The sequence below is a fragment of the Eretmochelys imbricata genome, chromosome 6, assembly GCF_965152235.1.
Source record: "Eretmochelys imbricata isolate rEreImb1 chromosome 6, rEreImb1.hap1, whole genome shotgun sequence".
NCBI classification, from domain to species: domain Eukaryota; kingdom Metazoa; phylum Chordata; order Testudines; family Cheloniidae; genus Eretmochelys; species Eretmochelys imbricata.
Window position 1 is genome coordinate 117361079 of NC_135577.1, and position 21085 is coordinate 117382163.

The following is a 21085-nucleotide window of genomic DNA, read 5'->3' on the forward strand; positions in this document are numbered from 1 at the left end:
GACTCCATGGGTGCTCCGGGTCTGGAGCACCCATGGGGAAAAATTGGTGGGTGCTCTGCACCCACCAGCAGCCAAGCTCCCCACCCACCTCACCTCTTCCTCCTTCCCTGAGCGCGCCGCATCCCCGCTTCTCCTCCACACTGCTATTTTTAAGTGCACTAGCTAGAGCAGAGTGAGCATGCGTCTGTCTCCCCATGCTGAGACTTGCTCTCCTGACTGTTGTTTAGACATACCCTTTGTCAAGGTTCCTCCCCCACTCTGAACTCTAGGGTACAGATGTGGGGACCTGCATGAAAACCTCCTAAGCTTACTTTTACCAGCTTAGGTTAAAACTTCCCCAAGGTACAAATTAATTTTATCCTTTGTCCTTGGAATAACCACTGCCACCACCAATCTCTAACTGGGTTTACTGGGAAACGTAGTTTGGACACGTCTTTCCCCCCAAAATCCTCCCAACCCTTGCACCCCACTTCCTGGGAAAGGTTTAGTAAAAATCCTCACCAATTTGCATAGGTGACCACAGACCCAAACTCTTGGATCTGAGAACAATGAAAAAGCATTCAGTTTTCTTACAAGAAGCCTTTTAATAGAAATAGAAGTAAATAGGAATAAAGGAATCACCCCTGTAAAATCAGGATGGTAGGTATCTTACAGGGTAATTAGATTCAAAACAGAGAATCCCTCTAGGCAAAACCTTAAGTTACAAAAAAGACATACAGACAGAAATAGTCATTCTATTCAGCACAATTCTTTTCTCAGCCATTTAAAGAAATCATAATCTAATGCATACCTAGCTAGATTACTTACTAAAAGTTCTAAGACTCCATTCCTGTTCTATCCCAAGCAAAAGCAGCATATAGACAGACCCAGACCCTTTGTTTCTCTCCCTCCTCCCAGCTTTTGAAAGTATCTTGTCTCTTCATTGGTCATTTTGGTCAGGTGCCAGCGAGGTTACCTTTAGCTTCTTAACCCTTTACAGGTGACAGGATTTTGCCTCTGGCCAGGAGGGATTTTAAAGGGGTTTACCCTTCCCTTTATATTTATGACACCCTTAATCTCCAGAAAGCTGAAATACTTGGGGTTTGGTGAGGATTGGCCAGGGGTGGTGGGTGGGGGTGTTCAGTGGCCCATGATATACAGGAGGTCAGACTAGATCATCTAGTGGTCCTCTCTAGCCTTAAACTCTATAGGTACGTCTACACTGCAAAAACAAAACAAAAAAACAAAGAAGACCCTGTGTCTACAGACTTGGGCTTGCGCTATGGTGCTAAAAATAGCCATGCAGACATTCCAGCTCTGAAGCACAGGGAGGAGGCTGGGTTTCAGAGCCCATCTACACATGGCTATTTTTAGCACCTTAGTGCAAACCCAAGGCTGCAGACACAGACTTTGAGACTTGATGACATAGGTTGGTTTTTTTATGCTGTGTATGTAAGTAAGTGAGAAATTAAAATATTGAAATGTACTGGTAATTTGTTACTAGTTTTGTAGGAAGTAGGTTTAAATGAAATGTTACACATGAAATTGGACCCACAGAAAATGGTAACTTTTTCCCATGAAAACAGAAACAGACAACCCAACTACTAAGGTACTGCATGGCATGGGAAGGACAGCCAAGCTGGAAGTTAGTCCAGAGGATTGAGAAGATTTTTTAGAAGTGATTCATCCACTTATAAACCACTTTGAAATTATTTGCATACACATTTGGTGGGGCATTAAGTATTTTCGAATTCGACTTCTTAATTCAGCAAAGCAGTTGTTGGTGACTCTCTATAGCTAATGATGCAGGAGAAGGATGTGGACTACCACCACTATCAACAACTCCTCTTCTTCCGATATCTCTCCCAGTTTTCTAAAAGTCACCTTTCCACACGACATCTTCTTGAAAGAACCTCAATTGATTCTGACATACGATTGTACCTCCCTTAACCTTCCCTTTCTCAAAATGCTTGAGAAATTCATCTCTCCAATTACCTTTCACACAATTTTAGTGTGGGTTTCGCTCTGCCCACAGCACAAACACACACTTCTCAATGGAGTCATTGCCTTCTCCCTCATTCTCCTTGATCTTAATAGACTTAATATCTTCTCCCTCAATATTCTTAACCTTAGTACAGCATTCAACATTATGGAACTTCTAACCTTGTGACCACCTCCCTAGCTATGCAGGCATCTCTGGTCCTCTCACATCCTGGTATTACTCCTGCATATCAAACTGCTCACCTCTCTACCTCTGGTGGCAGAAGACATTCAGATCAAGATGGAATGCTGCATGCTTGGACCTGAAGTCTATATGAGCTACACACTGTTGCACTGAAAATAGGGGCAGCTGCAATCAACACAGATTTATACACGCTATGTATGGACTACTTCTTTTCCAAAAAGTTACCCATGCAGCCTTGGGTTGAAGAAACTTTCAGAGTCCATAGTGTAAGCATATGGACCAATTTTTCAATTTTTTCTTCCAATGATTTCACCCAGATCTATAACAGCAGAAGCTTTTGGTAATGATGGCTTGGGATTTGTTTTTGTTTTTGTTTTTTTTTGGGGGGGGGGGCGGGAGTGTGGGGAGAGGGGGTTGGTCAACAGAAAAATTTTGCTGTAAGTAGAGAGGTTTTCTCTAACCAACTGCAATCCATACACTGCAAATGCTTTGAAACAATTCTGGTGTAACGTTCCACTTTCCTCTAAGTGACATTTCACTACTGTACTGAAGTTTAAAAATAAGATGTATTTATTTCCATTGAAAAAACTGCCTCAGATCTTCAAACAGGGATCAGGGCCCTGTTGTACTAGATACTGGACAAACACTGTGTCGCTGCTCCAAAGAGATTACAAGTTAGCATTTAGCAATATGCAACAGGTGAATAAATGGATAAACAAGGGGGAAAATATTGACTGAAGAAAAAAGGAGATAGTGGAGACAGGTGCATTATCTAAAGATATAAATGTAAGGGATAAACAAAGAAAAATATTGAGGAATTTAAAAGCCAATTCTTTTGTATCATCAAAACTGATAGAGAAAATAAAAAATTGACTAGTTAATATTTGTACAGTGCCTTGAACCAATGAAGTAATATATAAATCAATATTATTCCAATTAGACTGGCGATGAAACAGATAGAATTTTCAGTGCGTTTATAAATATTTAATACATTTTGTTTCAACAATTAGGATGAGTTGTACTTTTGAATTCTGTGCCTCAAATTACAAAGCTACAAGGCCTTGTGAAGTGATTGTTAAGGTTATTTACTGAAGCCCTGCCAAAAGAAAAAGGTTTTAAACCAAACATACAAGTTGAAAGTAATTAAGATCTCTTATTTTAAATGCAAGTGACAGGCTCTGTTGTGTCACCATTATGTTTTGTTGCTTTTACCTTGCAAAATGGGTTTCTTTTTATGATCAGATGAACAATTCTGCAAGGAGAATCTGAATTACTTAATACCCATTAATGTCACACATCTGTGAGCCTCCTGCTGAGAACTACTGTTCTGATAAATAGCATTGGCAGATTAATTGGCCCTAAGGCTAATAAGTAGGGCCCAATACACCCCAGTCCCCAGAGAAGAGGGTAAACTGACCCAGCCTGCACTGTCAGAGGCAGTTATGCTACAGAGGATTAGGATTTATCTCCCAGGGAAGGAGGACACCTATAACCTATAGCAGTGGCTCCATAGGTAGAAAACTGCCATGATTTACACTGAATGGGCATCTTGCCCAGGTGCCTTGACCACACCATCTCCCCAAACCGCACTGCCCACTTTTATGACCATGTAACACCAACCGCAGTGACGGAGTTGAGAGCACATTGTCCTGATCCAACCCCTTCAAGGCACATTTTCTGCCTCAGACACTGGCATAATCCAGGAGCAAATCCACCCTTCAGCAGCAGTTTAACAAATTGGAAGAATAACTCAAATAGTAAGGCACAATCAGGAGGCTCAGAAATACTATTATTTTTAATAACTTTGACTACAATTTGTAGTTTGGTTTCAGAATTTTCAGGGAAAAGTACTCAGCAGTATAGATGATATTTTAACATTGTCTATTAGTACCTACAACTAGTCCCATTCCCATCTACACAAAGCGATAACAGTTCTTAATACAATACAGCACAGAAACAGTAATAATTAAAAATAAATAAAACTCTACTTCATATGAGAAAGATATTTAAGCATGTGAAGCAAGTACTTATTAATTCAGACACTTCCATTTAATGATATTTCAAGATTCTAATTCTTGAAAGGAACAAAAAAAAACCTTGGCTACAGAAACACTTATTCAAAGGGATTTTTTATTTGCCTTAGCTAAATACCATATAATGTGCTCTTACTTCAAAAACATCAATCAAGTTTTATAGATTCATGATAAATACAGTTGTAATTATAGCTCCCTGAAAATATTCAGCTGTCACATTTACCTTGTCAAAGTAAATAACGCTGTCATTTTAGCTGATGTGTATGACTTGAGTAAACATTTCAAAGCATGAATTTTACAACAAGACTTCTTCACTTAAACTGGTCAACATTAAATTTACTTCCAACTGCAATTTACTATGCTTATTATTACTCTTAATAAAAATTAACACTTAAATATATCATCTTAAAAGTATATTATAAAGCGCAGAAATCATGAATTATAAAATGTGTATTAAAGAACTTGCCCATTGACCAGACAGAAAAGTGATGTTAGTATTAATATATCCCCATCATCATAGCATACAAGCATCTCACAAACAATGAATTTATCCTCATAACAACCCTGTAAGTTATGGAAATATCATCATTCCCATTTTGAAGATTAGGAATTGTACCACAACTATTTTTCACAACTGAAAAGTGAACTACATTTGAAACTAGTACTTAATATCTAATTAATTAGTTGCACCTAGATGCTCTATTGCTGATCACTGGGTAAAAAATTTCTTCCGAAGACAAAATGTAACAAAATTTTGGTAATATTGGAGATAGACAAATTTACCTACTGAAAGAAAAAAAAAAAGGAGAGGTTACTTAACTTGTACAGTAACTGGGGTTCTTCAAGATGTATCCCCTGACGGGTACTCCACGTCAGGATGCACACACCGCCCTGTGCTCTTGCTTGGAGATTTTCAACAGCAGTGTCTGCAAGTCTGCACCTGCATGTTCTGACTTGAGGGTAATATTGCGGGGGAAGGGGGAGGAGAACCCACCACCACTCCAGGTCCTTCTCAATCATGAAAGGACAAGGAGAGACTCTGAGGCCCACTGGGGTACAGAAACCCATTTGGATAGACTGTGTTGGGGATGCAGACTGTTTTGAACTAGGCTCAGAGACACAGAGAATTATAGCATTCAAAAACCAGTCGGAGAACACTTCAATCTCTCTGGTCACTCGATTACAGACCTAAAAGTGGCAATACTTCAACAAAAAAACTTCAAAAACAGACTGCTGAATTGGAATTAATTTGCAAACTGGATACAATTAACTTAGGTTTGAATAGAGACTGGAAGTGGATGGGTCATTACACAAAGTAAAACTATTTCCCCATGTTTATCCCCACCCCCACCCCCACCCGTTCCTCAGACGTTCTTGTCAACTGCTGGAAATGGCCCACCTTGATTATCACTACAAAAGGTTCCCCCCCTCGCCCCCCTCCTGCTGGTAATAGCTCACCTTAAATGATCACTCTCCTTACAGTGTGTATGGTAACACCCATTGTTTCATGTTCTCTATGAATATAAATCTCCCCACTGTATTTTCCACTGAATGCATCCGATGAAGTGAGATGTAGCTCACGAAAGCTTATGCTCAAATAAATTTGTTAGTCTCTAAGGTGTCACAAGTACTCCTTTTCTTTTTGCGAATAGACTAACACAGCTGCTACTCTGAAACCAGACACAGAGAATGTAGTCTTATACATTGGGTGCCACAAATGTACAAGATGCCATATGACCAGAAAGTTGTAGGCAAGTATTTGCTGTGGTTTGTGGACTCTTATTACATTTTTATAACAAGGTTGGACATGGTGACAAATATGTCCCTGGGTAAATAGGTTCTGACAGTGAAGGAATCCAGAGCGGCCTCGATGAAATCTATACATTCAATGGGTGAGAAGGTAGACTTTTCCATGTTAAGCGGAGACTCAGTGAATGAAATAGAGATAGGGCTTTCATGTTTGCAGTCTGAACCTTGAGGAATGAATGTCCTTTCAGGTGCCAATCATCTAGCTAGGGAAAGATGATTCCCATCTGTAGCCACGGCATGTGTGGCCTTGTTGGTGGCATCGAGCAATGGTTGAAGAGATGCTTTGGCAACTGTCTGACTTCTGTAATAAGGGCCTGAAATTGCGCCTTCTAATCCTGAGGCAGGTAATCAATAAAAGATGTAAATAGTTTGTGAAGTCATACTTTGCCATAAGGGCTTGGTAATTGGCTACTCTGAACTGTAGAGAGGCTCTTGGCTTGGTTCTAGTCTCTATGCTTCGAAGGCACTGAGTCCGATGTCAAAGACAGCACCACTCTGGAGGATTTCTCAGTGTGCAACTTCTTGGTCGGTGCCACAGTTGGTACCGGAAGGAACAGGAGCATCGGCAGCATCCTTACCAGGACATGAGGTTGCCTGAGATCCAGGCTGCAGGGATGACTTTCCCCTGTTCTTGTCCCATTCTGGGAAGTTGGGTCTTTTCCTCTTTTAAGGTTTTGACAGTCCCATAAGGCCCCCAGAATCTTTGCTTATCAAAGAATCGAAGGCAGGAGGCCACTCCAATATACAGGGGTTTAATTCTGTCCTTTCTCAATTTCCCAGGTCTGCTTTTAAATCCTAAGGAGATCTTACATTTGGTGGGAACGTGGGAGGTCTGACACGGTTTGGAGTCTGAAGTCTTGGGCATAACCCATACTCAAGGCTAGGGATCAAGGTCCAAGAAGGCCCAAAGTGGGTGACAAAAAAAAAGGTGGGGGGGGGGAGGAAGACATGCCCCCCCAAAAGCACTGACTGTGCTAAATTAACTGCAAACAAACACAAATAAAGAAAATACTAAGAAAAAATAAAATGTAAGCAAGATGAGTAGCCAGCCACGTGGCTAACACAAGCGGACACTGAGACGCTCCATCTCAAGCCCCAGGCGGTTCAGAACGAACTGGAGTGGCAGTGGATCTGCCCCTCTTTATCTACCCGTGTGTCAGAGCACGTGGGCATCCAGGACACAGGCACGGACCCACAGATGCTGCTGACGAGAATCTCCAATCAAGAGCTCACAGGCACAGGCATATCCAAACATGGAGCACTCATAGGTACACTACTCGAAGAAGAATGGGAGAATATTTCACAATTTGGTTACTTTTTACTGAATTCATGGGAAAAAAGTTAGAACTCTCTAGCAATCTTCCAGTTGTACTCATTTTTTGTTTACTCATTAATGAAAAATGCAAGCAATTACTAGGTCTTCTTTAGTGTCCTTCTTTTAGTATTTTGATTTCCAATTCTTTACCTTGATATGAAGAATCCAAAAATACTTTTAAAGAATAGTGTCTTCAAAATTAAAAGACAAAAAGGTACATGGGAAATTTCCATGTTCAGGTTCTGGTCACAAGCACTTTACATTAAATTGTCATCTTGTTTTACAAGCCTGATTTTTATTATGTTCAGGCCATAGCTCTATTTTATCATCATCACTGTACTACTAAAAGCGCATGACTCTACAGAAAATTTTACAAATTTTGTAAAGTGGTGTGTTATCAGTTACAAAAATACAAGATACAGTAGGGACTAAATACTGGGTTAATGCAGTAAACCCACACCATTCGCAGCTTTGCAGATCAACCATTTACTCCACCTGCACAGTTAAGAACCTTGCTGACATTTCCACCACTTAAATCTTGTGTGATGTTGCGCAAGTCATTTAACTCTGCCTCAATTTTCCCAGTCGTAAAATGGGGATAATGCTTCTCACCCACCTTTGTAAAGCACTTTGAGGACCCGGAATTAGAAAATGCTATGTAAATACTAAGAAATGTTACTTAAAGTTGACCAGCAAACCAAGTTTTTACTTTCATAGTTCCTGGAATTTCTAAAAAGAAAAATAATCCATTTCTCTCTCACCTGGCCGCACGCACATGCACACACAAGAACTTACTACTCTTCAGTATCTTAAGTAAAAGATTAGAACAATAAAACTCCACTGACCTTTTCCTTAACGTAGACTCACAAACCTTGACCACTCTGATAACCTCTTTAACAGTACGTCGGAAATCATGCATTCTTGCTGCCACTAGAAGAGCTAGAGAATGAGCAGAGAAAGTCAGTGACAAAGATATTGAAGCAGAGCAAAGAAAAAGAAAGAAGAAAACACTGAGCCATGCAAGTACACTCTATCTCTGCTCTCAACTTCAGTTAAAGAACAGCAAATGCTGATGTTCAGCTGTATACTTGAATTCAGGTGATTAAGTTGAATTGTACAAACTTTGCTTCCCATTCAATAAAATTAAGCCAGCAAACTGGGTTCTGTAAAATTCTATGCTTTAGTTGGGTTTGGCAGCCAAAGTGAGCTACTCAAATACAACACAAGAATATAGAATTGTTCCATACACAAAAAAATGTAATTTTTTTCAGTAGCAATCTGGTCTTCATCAATAAATTGCTCTCCTAGAACCTTTACCAGAAGCCAAAAATAAGATATAGATTCCATCTAGGTAGTTGTCAGTACCAGTAAAAGATTATTTCCTATTATTACTATTTGTATTTCAATAGTACCCAAAGGCTCATGGAATCGGGACTCCATGGTATTAAATGATATACCAATGCAGAGGAAGTCATGGTCCCAGTCCCAACAAGTTTACACTCAGATTTGAAACAAGATACAAAACTAAGTGTCACAAACAGTGAGAGAGAGGGTGAGGGTACCAAGAAGATTGTGTGGTCACATGGGTTATCTGTGTGTTCTGCGTTATTGCAAAAAAACTTTTCTTTTACATATGTACACACTTAAAATTTGCAAATAATGTAAAGTGTTGAGATAGCCTATGTAATCAAACTAGCTTCTTGATAGCCTCACCATATCAGCTATCCCTGACTCAACCTAACCTAAGTTGCTGGGTTTTTTGTAGGTATTAGAGCATAAATGGGTCTCTTGCAGAGAAGCGTGATTAGTTCAGGGAGGGCACTTCATGCATGAGGGGCAGCATAAAAGAACGCATATAGATATTTGTGGGAAAAGAGGAGAAATGGGAGGTCAAAGTTAGTATCACTGGCAAGTTAGAGGGGATGGGGACTATGCAATGGGGAATAAAAGTGATTAAGAAAGGAGGGGTAGGTTCAAAGGTGAGGACAAAAAGCTTCAATTTGCAGAGCCAGCAGAGGGATTTCAAATGGGAACGAGTTGTGACATGGGCAGAGCAACAGGGAAGGATGATGATCTTAGCAACTATATTTTGCACATATTAGAGTGAGTGATATGGATACCGAGAGGAGGGTAGAGTAAACAAGCTGCAAGAACATGAGGGCCTGGAACAAAAGTCTTAGCACCATGGACAGAAATAAAAGGTTGAATTTTGGAAATGCTTTGGATGAAGAAGTTGCTGGATTTGAACATGGCTCTGCACATTTAGGCCATAAGAGCAAAGGGTATCTAATAACTTCTCAGCTAAGAGACGAAAAGTCACCATCTGATGACTAAACCCCAAAACAGAGCTTTTTTATATAGCAAATCAGATTGGCACTTTGTGCGCTGAACAATTGACACAAGATTTTAGATACCTGCTCCACAGAGCCCCGATGGTCGGCGTCCTGTGTGCATCCAGTCTCTTTTCATCCTCTGTAATAATCTTAGAGCTGTCATTGATACCTTCTGGTTCTTTTCTCCAAATTCTAGCATGTGCGCAAAACGAGGAATATATAAACATGGATCTGCAACACAATAAAATACAATTATTTCTAATCTTGACTTTTAGCTTTTGAAACATGCACCCTGAACAAGTGTACCACAGACATTCCATGGTTGATTTGCTATGTATCTCAGTAACAGAAAACTCCTACAACAATGCCTTTTTTTTTTTTTTTTTTTTTTTTGGAGACTGGATCCTTTGACCTGGTGATTCTTTAGAAACACCTTTTTAATCTCTGTACCAATTAACAGCTAAAACACTATTCCTTTTTTGCTTTACAGTTAAACATTTTTAAAGTATCCTCATGGTGTATTCCACATATACTCTTAGGCCACTGTTCTGCAATGACTGGTACATGTGCCTAACTTTATGCATATTATGGACAATAATGGGTGACTCCGCATATGTGTTAACTCAAGCATTTGCAGGATTGGGGGATAATTTAGATCCAAACTTTTTAACATTCACCGGTACAGCAACATGTATACTAACTTATGTGTCTCTGTACCTAACTGTAAATTATTATCCTTTGAAACATAATCTGTTTATAAATAAAATATTACTACCAAAAGTCTACACGTATCTCCAAATTTAACCAGCTACAGTTCCTTAATCAAAATTCCATAGTCACCGATTCATACTCCAGCGAAAGAAAAAGCTGTTTATCAGGCACACCAGAACAGAACTTCAGCTGGTGTAAAATGTCATTGACTTCAACGGAACTAAGATAATTTACACCAAATAAGTATCTGCCCCTCTATGTATAAGGTAATTTCAAATTTTGGTGTTATCAGCTATAGACTAATAGAACAGCAAAAAGCTGTCTGTATGGGTGGTTGCTTTACCTAAACCAGCTTCTAGTTTATCAAATAGAGTCTTTTAAAAGCTATGCTCTATACTTGTTTACTCTTTTTTCCGGGGCATCATTTTCTCATTTCCTGGCAGCCTCTTATCACTTGACCCAAAATCTATGGGGTATGGTAAATTGTTAACTATTACACTCAACTCAATTTCCTTAGCTGATTCCCCATTTGGGCACTTTAACTGATAAACATTCATTTAAATAGTCTTACAGATTTGCAATTAATCAAACCAGTTACATTTTACTACTAAGTTCAAACAATGGATATCCTGTTGCCATTTCCAATTACCAGGACTGCACTACACACCTCCAGCCTTTCCATTTAAAAGTCTGCATATTTTACTTTAAATCAAAAACTTCGAGACATAAGTATTTCTCCCAAAGAATTTTGAAATTACAAAATGGAATCAACTAGTAAACATGATTATAAATAAAACAATAGAAATATTAACTCCCAAAGGCAATTAGTAAGGAAACCTGAATAATTCCCACTGTTCTCCAATCATCATCCATATCACATCTAACATCAGGGATGTCTATCTAACAATGTATTTTAAGGTGTTTATCATCAAAAAGTAACTGGATTGTCTGAAAGAATACACCAGGGAAATCTACCTTCAAATCCTTCAGTTAAAAAAGAAAAAACCACACCACCACCACTATAAAGGTCTTTCAAAACTATGGTCTTATTTTTAAAAAAAACTAACAAAAACCTGTTTAAGTCATAATTCAACAAAACAAAATGACCCTTTAAAGTGAAAACTCATTTCTCTAGCTTTTTACATTTCCAATTTCCATTTTACATTATTCCAAAACACCAAATGTGTTACGGTGACAATTCCAAAATCTTCACAAGTTCACTTGGCAGGGTTTATACAAAACGGCTCAACTTAGGTGGGAGCTGAGGCCACTCAGCACCCCAGAAAATCAAGGCCTCAAATGAGGGGAGGAATTTATTATTACTTTAAATTCTTCAGAGCATTTTTTCGCTGTAATTTCTATGAACTGACAAACATTTGCATTGTAGCTTTCCAGGAAATTCTGCCGACATTCATGCCCACAGATCATTTGACAGAAACTAGTTTGTGCTACACATTATTAATTTACATTTTTAAACTAGCGAAACAATCGGAGTCTTGAAAAGTAGTAAATGCAAATGACTTAAACAAAAACAAACACTGAAAAGAAGCTCTCCACCAACCAGCAGACTGCAAATGGCTGCAATGCAATATTAAGAGTATAAGAATTAAATGTAGGTCTAGGATGAATGTAAAACCAACTTCTTAATTGGATGCAAACAAGCCAACACATTTTTAAAAAGTTTAGTTAGAAGTAGAATACTGCGGTTTTTTTTAAAACTCATTCCAAATAAATGCGCAGATGCTACAGACTGCTCCAGGCTGGCAGAACTCTGCTCCCATACAGAGCCCTATTGACTTCAGGGAAATACCGTGCATTTGCAGGGGTCATTCTGAGCCAAACAGCTTGCAGGATCAGCTACTAGTTATGTTTATTTATGCTACTACAGCTTGCACGCTTCAGAAAGTTCCCCCCCATCCTTCCTTCCTATCCTACCTTTGTTGTGACACCTCTGCTTTCAGCAGTCCTCATCAAAACAGATGACACACATTTCAGGGTGAAAAAAGAGGTGGCCACAAAATTTCAAAATCATCATTATGAGCCAGAAAGCAAGAATTGCTGGATCATACAAAACAGAGAAGGCATAAATGTGTGGTCTGTGAACAGTTACTGTAATACAGTGTGCTTCAGGAGGTTAATGACAGGCCTTGCTCAGAAATGACTGCTCCTCTTATCACCACCACCACCATCCCACACACAAAAAAACCCCACAGAAAGTGTGGCAAAGCTATAATCCAGCGAAGTGCTAGAAATCAAACTCAGAGGTGAGGTCAATAGTGGTGCAAGTTACACACTGGTAAACAGAGACTAGTCAGGAGCAGGAGTGTGACACCCCAGGTGTGGAAGGGTGATGGATGGGGTTGTAGCTGGGAAAATAACCAACAGGCTGGGGGTTTAAGATAAAGCCCAGCCGTTGCCTTTCCTGCTACAACCCCACCCTCACACTGTCTGGATGTGTGCAGGATACTCCAGTTTCCACGCACTCGGAATGTAGCCCAAGTGTCAGCTGCAGTTCTCACTTACATCCTGAATATCCCTCACTGCTTTTACCACCGGGACAACTTAATGTTTTGTCTGTGCTCTTGCGGCTCCGAAAAGTCCAAACCCTGGAGGGAGAAACGGCCTGACAGCAAGCAGCTTTGCGCGAAAGGCGGCCGCAGAAGGCCTTGGGGCGCCCTCGCTCGGTCCGGCTGGGAACGACTGGCTGCACAGAAACAGGATCTCAGACCCAGACCCAGCCCCCTCCCGTCTTCCCAACCATTTCCATAATCATGGCTTCTGACTCCACGGAGCAGCCTGCCGTGCAAACTTTCCCAGCTCGGTGTGGACGGAGGGACGGCTGGTGAGGGCGGCAGGTACAGTGACCCCGACTTTTTGCGTGGTCTGGGGCAGGCTGGGTCTCTGCAGAGCTCCCCCGCAGCTGGGCAGCAGCTGAGTCCCAAACTGCAGCGCTGCTGTGCCTCTGCGTGGCATTTCTGCCGTGCCTGCTGGGGCTCCCACTCTGCAACATGTCAGACTTGCTCTGCTGCTGCAAGTAATGCCCGGGATCGGGAAGAAAACAACAGCCTCGCAGGCTCTCTAGGTGCACGGGCGGCGGGGAGGGGGGAGAGAAGGGAGGCTTTCAGGAAGAAAAGTCGCTCCGATCGCCAGCTCTGCCCCCATCTGTTTACTGCCTTCCTGGTTCACCTTGGCTCAGCATCAAAGCCGAGTCAAGCCAAGCTCTGAGCTGCCCTCGGGCGGGGGGGGGACGCTGCAGAGCTGGGGGCTCTCCCGGGGAAGTTGAACGCAGACTGCGGATCGCCCGTGGGGCTGGGTTTACTTTGCAGAGGGCTGGAGGGAAGTTGGCGGGGTAGGTCCCCAGTGCACCGGGGGAGGGGGGTTGCTAGTGTAAGGCTCCCCCCGCCTCTGGGGGTGAATTTGGAGCATCAGTACATTTGGCTCCATTGCAGCCTTTCCTGGGCGGTGGATTTTGGCTCCCTGTAATTTTCCCAAGCGGCTGGGGGGGGGGGGGCGAGCTGGCGGGTAGGAGGGAGCGGAGAAGAATGACATATTGTCTGGGAAGGGAGGGAGCCCGGGGCCGGGCCCCGCCGCTCCCCATTGGAGCAGGCGGGCGTGACGCGCGGGGCCGCGGCTGGCTATTTGAGGCAGGAGGCGGAGGGAAGCCGACACACACACACACACGCGCGCACACACGGAGGGGGCAGCGCACACGCGTGAGGACACGGGCGCCCGGCCCCGCTGCTGGCTGCAGAACCACAACAGCGCAAGGAGGCGGCAGCGCCCGCTGAGCGCCGCGGAGACGCGCCCGGCGGCTCTGGCCTTTCAGGCGCAGGGGCGCTGCGCGGGGCACGGACCCTCACACCGGCCCCGTGGGCATCTGCTCCGAGCAGGACTGAATCTGGGAAAGTTTTGTTCCGCGGGCAGCGCGGCGGGATTCACAGCATCCGCCTCCCCTCGCGTGCGGAGGAATTACAAGGTGCGCACTGGCAACCGCAGCCAGGGTTTGTTCGGCCCTTGTTTAAATACTGGGGCTGGGAACTTGCTGCTCTCTCTGCAGATGTTTAACCCTTGCCCGGAAGAAGGATCCGAGTCGCCTTTCAAAGAAGATCCAGTGGTTGGCAGCAGCTCGGCGCTGGCTGGGCTTTAACTCTTGGGGGCTTTATGGATTGACTCTGCTACTCCTCCTTTTGGGGAAACACTTTGCCTGTATCCCTCCTGGGGTCTTCCTTTGCAATCCTGCCTGTGGTCTAGAGGCTGGGACCTTCAAGCAAAGGTGAGCACTGGCATCATTCATTACGGCACTGTTCTGCTCCCTAGAAAAGGCGCTCGGGGCTTCAGAGCAAAAGCCGCAGTTTAAAATCATAAGTATCCAGGTAGTGGGACCTGACTTTAGAATAGCTGTCCTCTTGCTCATGCCACTGCCCCATGGCTGCCTCAATGGCAGGATCATGAAGTGTTTGACTTTCTTTCTTCTGCTTCCAGAGACCTTAAAGAAGTCCAAAAAGAGCGTGAGGTCAAACGGCAAGGTGCCAGCATGCTATGAGGTAGTGCCCCTCTCCCTGAAGAAGAAGATGGCTGCAGAGCTTTACCCTGCCAGCGCTAACACCAATATTGCAAACAGTAATAACGCTGCTGCTGCCACCGTCACTGCTGCTGCCAATAGCAAGAAAAACGCCCTTCAGCTTCAGCAGAGTGCCCAGCCGCCGCCGCCGCCACAACTGCAAAACCTGAACAACAACAATTTGGAGAGCTCCAACTGGCAGTCCTTCCACCCCACCCTGCGGGAGAGGTAAGTGCCAGCCTGGCCAGAGTGTACAGAGCCTGGGCAGCCCTTGCCCCCACACCCTGCAGGAGAACTATAGGGCAGGAGCCAGTCCCATGGCATCCCCCTTCTGTGCCAAAGGCAGGGAACATGGGTTGTTTAGCAATGAGCAGCCCTGCCACCCAACACTGGGTGGGAAGAGAAAGTCTGGCTCCCCAAGCCAAAAAAACAGCAAGTTGTGGCAGTCACAGGCCTCCTGCAGCCTAAGACCAGGGGAGTTCAAGTATTGCATCTGTATATTGGCCACATTCTGCTCTCAACTCACTTGTGCAACCACTGACTCCACAGTGAGAGAAGGTATCCCACTGTGTCCCATTGCACCAGCTGTAGCAAGGGGGTGGAGTAGACACCTACTGAAACCAGGACTCAATTTATGTAGCATTAGGTCCATTGTGGCATCAGGTGATAAACTTGGCAAATCTAATTTGGTTTCTCCCTTCCTGTTACTTTCAGGAACGCACTGATGTTCAATAACGAACTTATGGCTGATGTACATTTTATCGTAGGCCCCCTGGGGGCATCAAAGAAAGTTCCTGCCCACAAGGTTTGTGCAGCTGATATTATTTTTTCCTTCTGCTAGGGTAGTGGAGTTAACTTGTCTAATTATGATATTTTTGTCTTATCTCCAAAGTAAATAAATAACTTATATATATCTTAATTATAATGGGACAGTTTAAGGGATTTCTATTTGAACTGAAGCTTTTAAGTTTCCCCCAGTACCTCTTCTGTCAGCTAGTATGTTTAATTACTACAGCTACATACTAAAGACATACTTGTCTTTTTTTTTAACAGTATGTTTTGGCAGTTGGTAGCTCTGTCTTCTATGCTATGTTTTATGGTGATCTTGCAGAGGTCAGATCTGAAATCCATATACCAGATGTGGAACCTGCAGCCTTTCTAATCTTATTAAAGTAAGTGGTCATTACGAGTCTACAAATCCTGTGGAGAGACTAAAAGTGGTTTATAAAAATCTTTAAAATCTTTTAAACGGCATCTAGGAACATGCAGCTATTACACTTTATTAAATGTGCTAACAAATGTCAAATATGACAAATTGCTACTTGTCAGTTATGACAATTGTAGCTTAATCTCTCAGGGCTTATATTGCTTTTAAAAATACTTGTTTTTTATTCTGTTTAGGTATATGTATAGTGATGAAATTGACCTGGAAGCTGACACAGTGCTCGCTACTCTGTATGCTGCCAAGAAGTATATCGTCCCAGCCTTAGCAAAGGCTTGCGTCAATTTTCTGGAGACTAGTTTAGAGGCTAAAAATGCTTGTGTTCTGCTATCTCAGAGCAGACTCTTTGAGGAGCCAGAATTGACCCAGCGCTGCTGGGAAGTAATTGATGCTCAAGCAGAAATGGCATTGAAGTCAGAAGGCTTCTGTGAAATTGATCAACAAACACTAGAGATCATTGTAACCAGGGAAGCACTAAACACTAAAGAGGTGGTAGTTTTTGAGGCTGTTCTTAATTGGGCAGAGGCTGAATGCAAAAGACAAGGGCTACCAATTACACCAAGGAACAAGAGGAATGTATTAGGAAAAGCTTTATATTTGGTGCGAATTCCAACTATGACTTTGGAGGAGTTTGCCAATGGAGCTGCTCAATCTGACATCCTTACCCTTGAGGAAACACATAATATATTCTTATGGTATACAGCTGCAAATAAACCCAAGCTAGAATTTCCACTGACAAAAAGAAAAGGACTTGTACCTCAAAGATGCCATCGATTTCAATCATCTGCATATCGTAGTAACCAATGGAGGTACAGAGGTCGCTGTGACAGTATCCAATTTGCTGTAGATAAAAGGATATTCATAGCAGGACTAGGCTTGTATGGGTCAAGCTGTGGTAAAGCTGAATACAGCGTCAAAATTGAACTTAAGCGTCTAGGAGTTGTTCTTGCTCAAAATCTGACAAAGTTTACCTCTGATGGATCCAGTAATACTTTCTCTGTGTGGTTTGAACACCCTGTGCAGGTTGAGCAAGACACATTTTACAACGTAAGTGCCATTCTTGATGGCAATGAACTTAGTTATTTTGGGCAAGAGGGAATGACTGAAGTACAATGTGGAAAAGTAACATTCCAGTTCCAGTGCTCCTCTGATAGTACCAATGGAACTGGAGTACAAGGAGGACAAATACCTGAACTCATTTTCTATGCATGATGCATTTTACTTCGACTGTATTCCAGTACTGCTATTCACACTAAAGGATTTTTTTGATTACTACAAACCTCTACAGCAGTGTGGAATGTTAGGCTACTTACCTATCTACTACATCAGGCTATCAAAATAAGTGAAGGAATGCTCTTGAATTTAATCTTATTTTATTTATTCATAAGATATTTGACTTAATTAAAACTGCAACATGCAGAAAAATGTTAAATTCTGCACGTAATGTGCATTTATTTTGTATATAGATAACTAACTCACAGACTGCAGCTGACTCAAGCAGGATGTTCTAAACTAGAGCAGTTTTATGAATCTGTGAAATATAAAACATTTTTACTTGCCCTAAAACCTGTGTACTTGATCATTGCTGATCGTATGACTTGCGTCTGTTAATATATCTATAGTACAGTTTAGTGGTGGGATTCCTAAGAAAATGATAAACAGAACACTCAGACTACTGAGTTTGTCTATAAAAGGCATAACTATCAGCAAAAATATAGAGATTGCTTTGCAAGGTCACTAAAGCTCTCCACAAACAGGCACACTATACAGTTTCTTCCCACCTTGGAGGTGATGTATAAGGAAGCACAGTTTTCTTAAACTTCAGTGACAAAGCAGAAAGGTTTGAGCGACTGTAAAGCTGATTTTAAAAAATATCCTAAGCTTTTATTTGAAACCTTACAAGATTTCATTCAGATTAAGTTCTCTGCAGCTACTGCACTTGCTCTTTGTAGAGTTAGGGAAGCTTTAGATTAAACTGACATCTGTCCCATTTTCAAGTAAATTGCAACAGACTGGTCTAATGTCTAGGCCCTTGTCTACACACAGTTAAAAACAGATTTGTTAAATTGGTTCAGAAACTGTGTGTGGACTAGGATAATTCGAAACCAATGTATGAAGTAAGAACTTTATGACTCTGTTTTATGTATATTTGGTAAAAGTTACAGTACTAAGCCACATTTAAATGCAGCTTTATATATATATAAAATCTTTACAATCTACAAAAACCCACTGAAGGAGCAAAGAACTGAAATATCAATAATTAAACTGCCCAAATTCAGATGCTAGCTTGAGAGACACACAGTCTGATAAAAAAACTTAAATAGTACATTTAAAATTCCTGATGATGAGGGAGGAAGCCACCTAAACAGGCTGCACACCAAGAGCACCCTCTTTGCTTTTTCATACAGCTGACAGGTGAAATAATCCCTCAAATGTACTTTATCACATATTTACACCTGTTGAGCTAATTCCAGGATACAGACTACAAAAATGACTGAAGTAGCTTTTTCTATCATTCGAGATTAGGCAGTTGAAAATATTTACTGTGTACTATAAGCAGGACCCTTTTCTCATCCTTGTAGCAGTGACCTTGGAAAAAGTACAAAACGGGGATTAGAGATTTTTTTTTCCTGGTGTAAAAAGTACCACTAATATTTAGTTTGAAGGCTTGCTTGTTTTCCAAACATTCGCTCGCTGCTGTAAGACAATTCAATTAAAATACAAACGATAATAGAGGACTTCCTGTTCTGTCTTTAGAAACTGCAGTGCAAAATACTGAGGGAGCTGGATTTCCACTGCAAAAATCAGAGGGAGAATATTCTTTTCATCTAGTATTAAGATATGCCAAGTGAACTAGCCCAGTGACTTGGCTGATAGCTGTGTATTGTCACATCTTATCGAGACTCCATGATCACTGAACTCAGTATTTGGACAGGTGATGCTTAGTTTCCAGGGAGAGCAATGTTCTCAAGTGCTCCTCAAGGGCTAGCTGTAAGTAGACTGAAGTTGCCTGTTTGTTGATGACAAAAAAAATCTCTCAGTCCCTCAATGCAGACTAAAAGATGTTAAGTTGAAGGAAATACAGAAGAGAGAAAAATACTAGAATAAAGAGGCAGGTAACAGTCACACGATACCCTTATGAACCAATCCCTTTAAGTGGAGTTAGCAAGGTTTTCTGTGGCTCAGAGTCTGCCAGGCTTGACAAAGTACTGAAATGTAACATGCATACACTGCTGTCTGGAGCTGCTACTACTAAAAGCAGATTTTAATATATGTTAGATTAAAAACTGTTTTCATACAACATAACCTGTGCTTATTTCAACCGCCACTTTTAAAACAAAAATAATAGTAGAAGCAAACTGATTACTAACGTTCTCTCAAAACAAAGCTCCTCATTTTCCATAAATCCTCTTGTATTTCAAGTGTTGACATCAGCAGCTTCAGGTGCTGAACACAGTAAATTTAGAAAATACTTAACCTAATATTGTGTCTTATTTGGTTGAACTGAAATATGACAAGTCTGTACAAGCTTGTAGATAAGCATCTCTCTCTCATGTCAGTCCATACTCTCATTAAGGCTTACACTATTCTTATACTAAGAGGTAGTGAATGACATTTTACTGAAAAAGAAAATAGTGTCAAGCTTACGTGCATTCAACAGCAGCCCCACTATTGTGTTCTCTATTTTAAGATGACTTCTACACTTCAGTAACTGTCACATTTTATCTCTGGACTATGAATTTCATTTTAAAGTGCCCCTTTAATACTGTACTGTGCAAATTTTTGGCCTTCTAAGAGCAATCGTGAAACTATAGTAAAGTATACCCAAGTACTGAAAGCCAACTCTTAAAAAAATACCTATAGCTGGAGCATTTATGCAGAGCTCTCTGGCCAGCAGAAGGAAAGTTTTTCCCAGCACATAGACATTCACCTATTAAAGACAGAAAACATTATTTGCACCTTAAATAGCAAACATTGAAAAAAAACTCCATTATACAGAGATGAAAATCCACCTCTGAAACAAACAAGTGGCTTTTGTTAAAAAAAAAAATCACCCAGATATTTTAAAGTGAAAGTAATCATTTGATGCAATCGGATTTATAGATCATAGAGGTAAGCTAAATTCTCATTAAAAGATATATGAAAAGTTAAAGCTGTGACACAAGCCAAAACAAAATCACTAAAAACACTGCACTACTTTGCAAGAGGTTGCCTATTATGCTTTTCAGTGGGCCCCATTTTGTCCTGGAGTACTTGGGCAATTTCCCAGTTTGTCAGTTTATAGTTCAAAACACACATCGTTACATTAAACTATAACTCTGCAGTGGCACTCGTCTCTTCACTTAACAAAACCTGCAAGTTAGTGCAATTTTAGCTTTGTTTAATCATGTAAAGTGGTATAATTAGAATTTCACAAGCACAAACAAAACTACTTTTCCACCCAGGGAGGGAGTGGCACTCAGTGCTCCAAGGATTTTTGCCTTCCCTAATTTTTCAGTTACTATCCTCAGTTCAACATATTGGTTTTTTTAACCTATAAAGCCCTCAGTGCTTAGGAGACCTGGTTACCAGAAAGACTGCCTCTCTCTCAGTGTTTAAACTGCCACAGTTGAGCTCACAGAGGTGCTCGAGCTGAGGCTCCCTTAATATAAATAAGGGGGAGCTGCTAGCGTGGCATTTTCTGTGAGGGGTCCTCAATTTTGGAACAGTCACCCTCACCTGAGTCCACCAGATCTCAAATTTGTTGACTTTCCATGCACGCTGTAAAAGCTCATCTTTTTCCCCTTCTTTTCTGAGGCCGCTGAGGAGACTGTAGGCTCAGGAGATGTTTATGGGCAGCCCTTTGTTTATATTCCTATAATGAGTTTTAATTTATGGGCTAGGTACTTAGTCGTATTCCAAAAGTTTGAAGAAATGAAATAAAATAATGTATTAAG

The 21085-nt window shown here is 41.4% G+C and overlaps 3 protein-coding genes across 10 annotated transcripts in view; 1 reads left to right on the forward strand and 2 right to left on the reverse strand.

The window, feature by feature from the left end:
* BRF1 (BRF1 general transcription factor IIIB subunit) overlaps nt 1–21085 on the reverse strand; it is a 230619-nt gene that overhangs the window by 113751 nt on the left and 95783 nt on the right. For 6 of the 7 annotated variants that reach the window (XR_013346443.1, XM_077819492.1, XM_077819489.1 and 3 more), the window contains 3 exons: nt 20007–20079; nt 9736–9885; nt 8167–8260 (listed from right to left, as the gene is read on the reverse strand). Coding sequence is in view for 6 of the 7 variants with exons in the window: in XM_077819492.1 (XP_077675618.1) it covers nt 8167–8260; nt 9736–9885; nt 20007–20079 (317 nt within the window). In the remaining variant the exon portion in view is untranslated. Of the gene's footprint in view, nt 1–8166; nt 8261–9735; nt 9886–12888; nt 12958–20006; nt 20080–21085 lie in introns of those variants that run through there. The other variant, XM_077819496.1, reaches the window with a different exon arrangement.
* ZBTB1 (zinc finger and BTB domain containing 1) overlaps nt 1–21085 on the reverse strand; it is a 300777-nt gene that overhangs the window by 66492 nt on the left and 213200 nt on the right. The window lies entirely within an intron of this gene.
* Nucleotides 13077–17732, forward strand: BTBD6 (BTB domain containing 6). 2 transcript variants are annotated; one of them, XM_077819499.1, is made up of 6 exons: nt 13077–13220; nt 14423–14638; nt 14848–15154; nt 15641–15731; nt 15980–16098; nt 16328–17714. In XM_077819499.1, the coding sequence occupies exons 3-6, from the start codon at nt 14937–14939 to the stop codon at nt 17358–17360; spliced, it is 1461 nt and encodes a 486-aa protein (XP_077675625.1). In that variant the 5' UTR covers nt 13077–13220; nt 14423–14638; nt 14848–14936; the 3' UTR covers nt 17361–17714. The 2 variants fall into 2 exon arrangements, with proteins under 2 accessions (XP_077675625.1, XP_077675624.1); XM_077819498.1 differs by lacking the exons at nt 13077–13220; nt 14423–14638 and having other exon boundaries at nt 14654–15154; nt 16328–17732.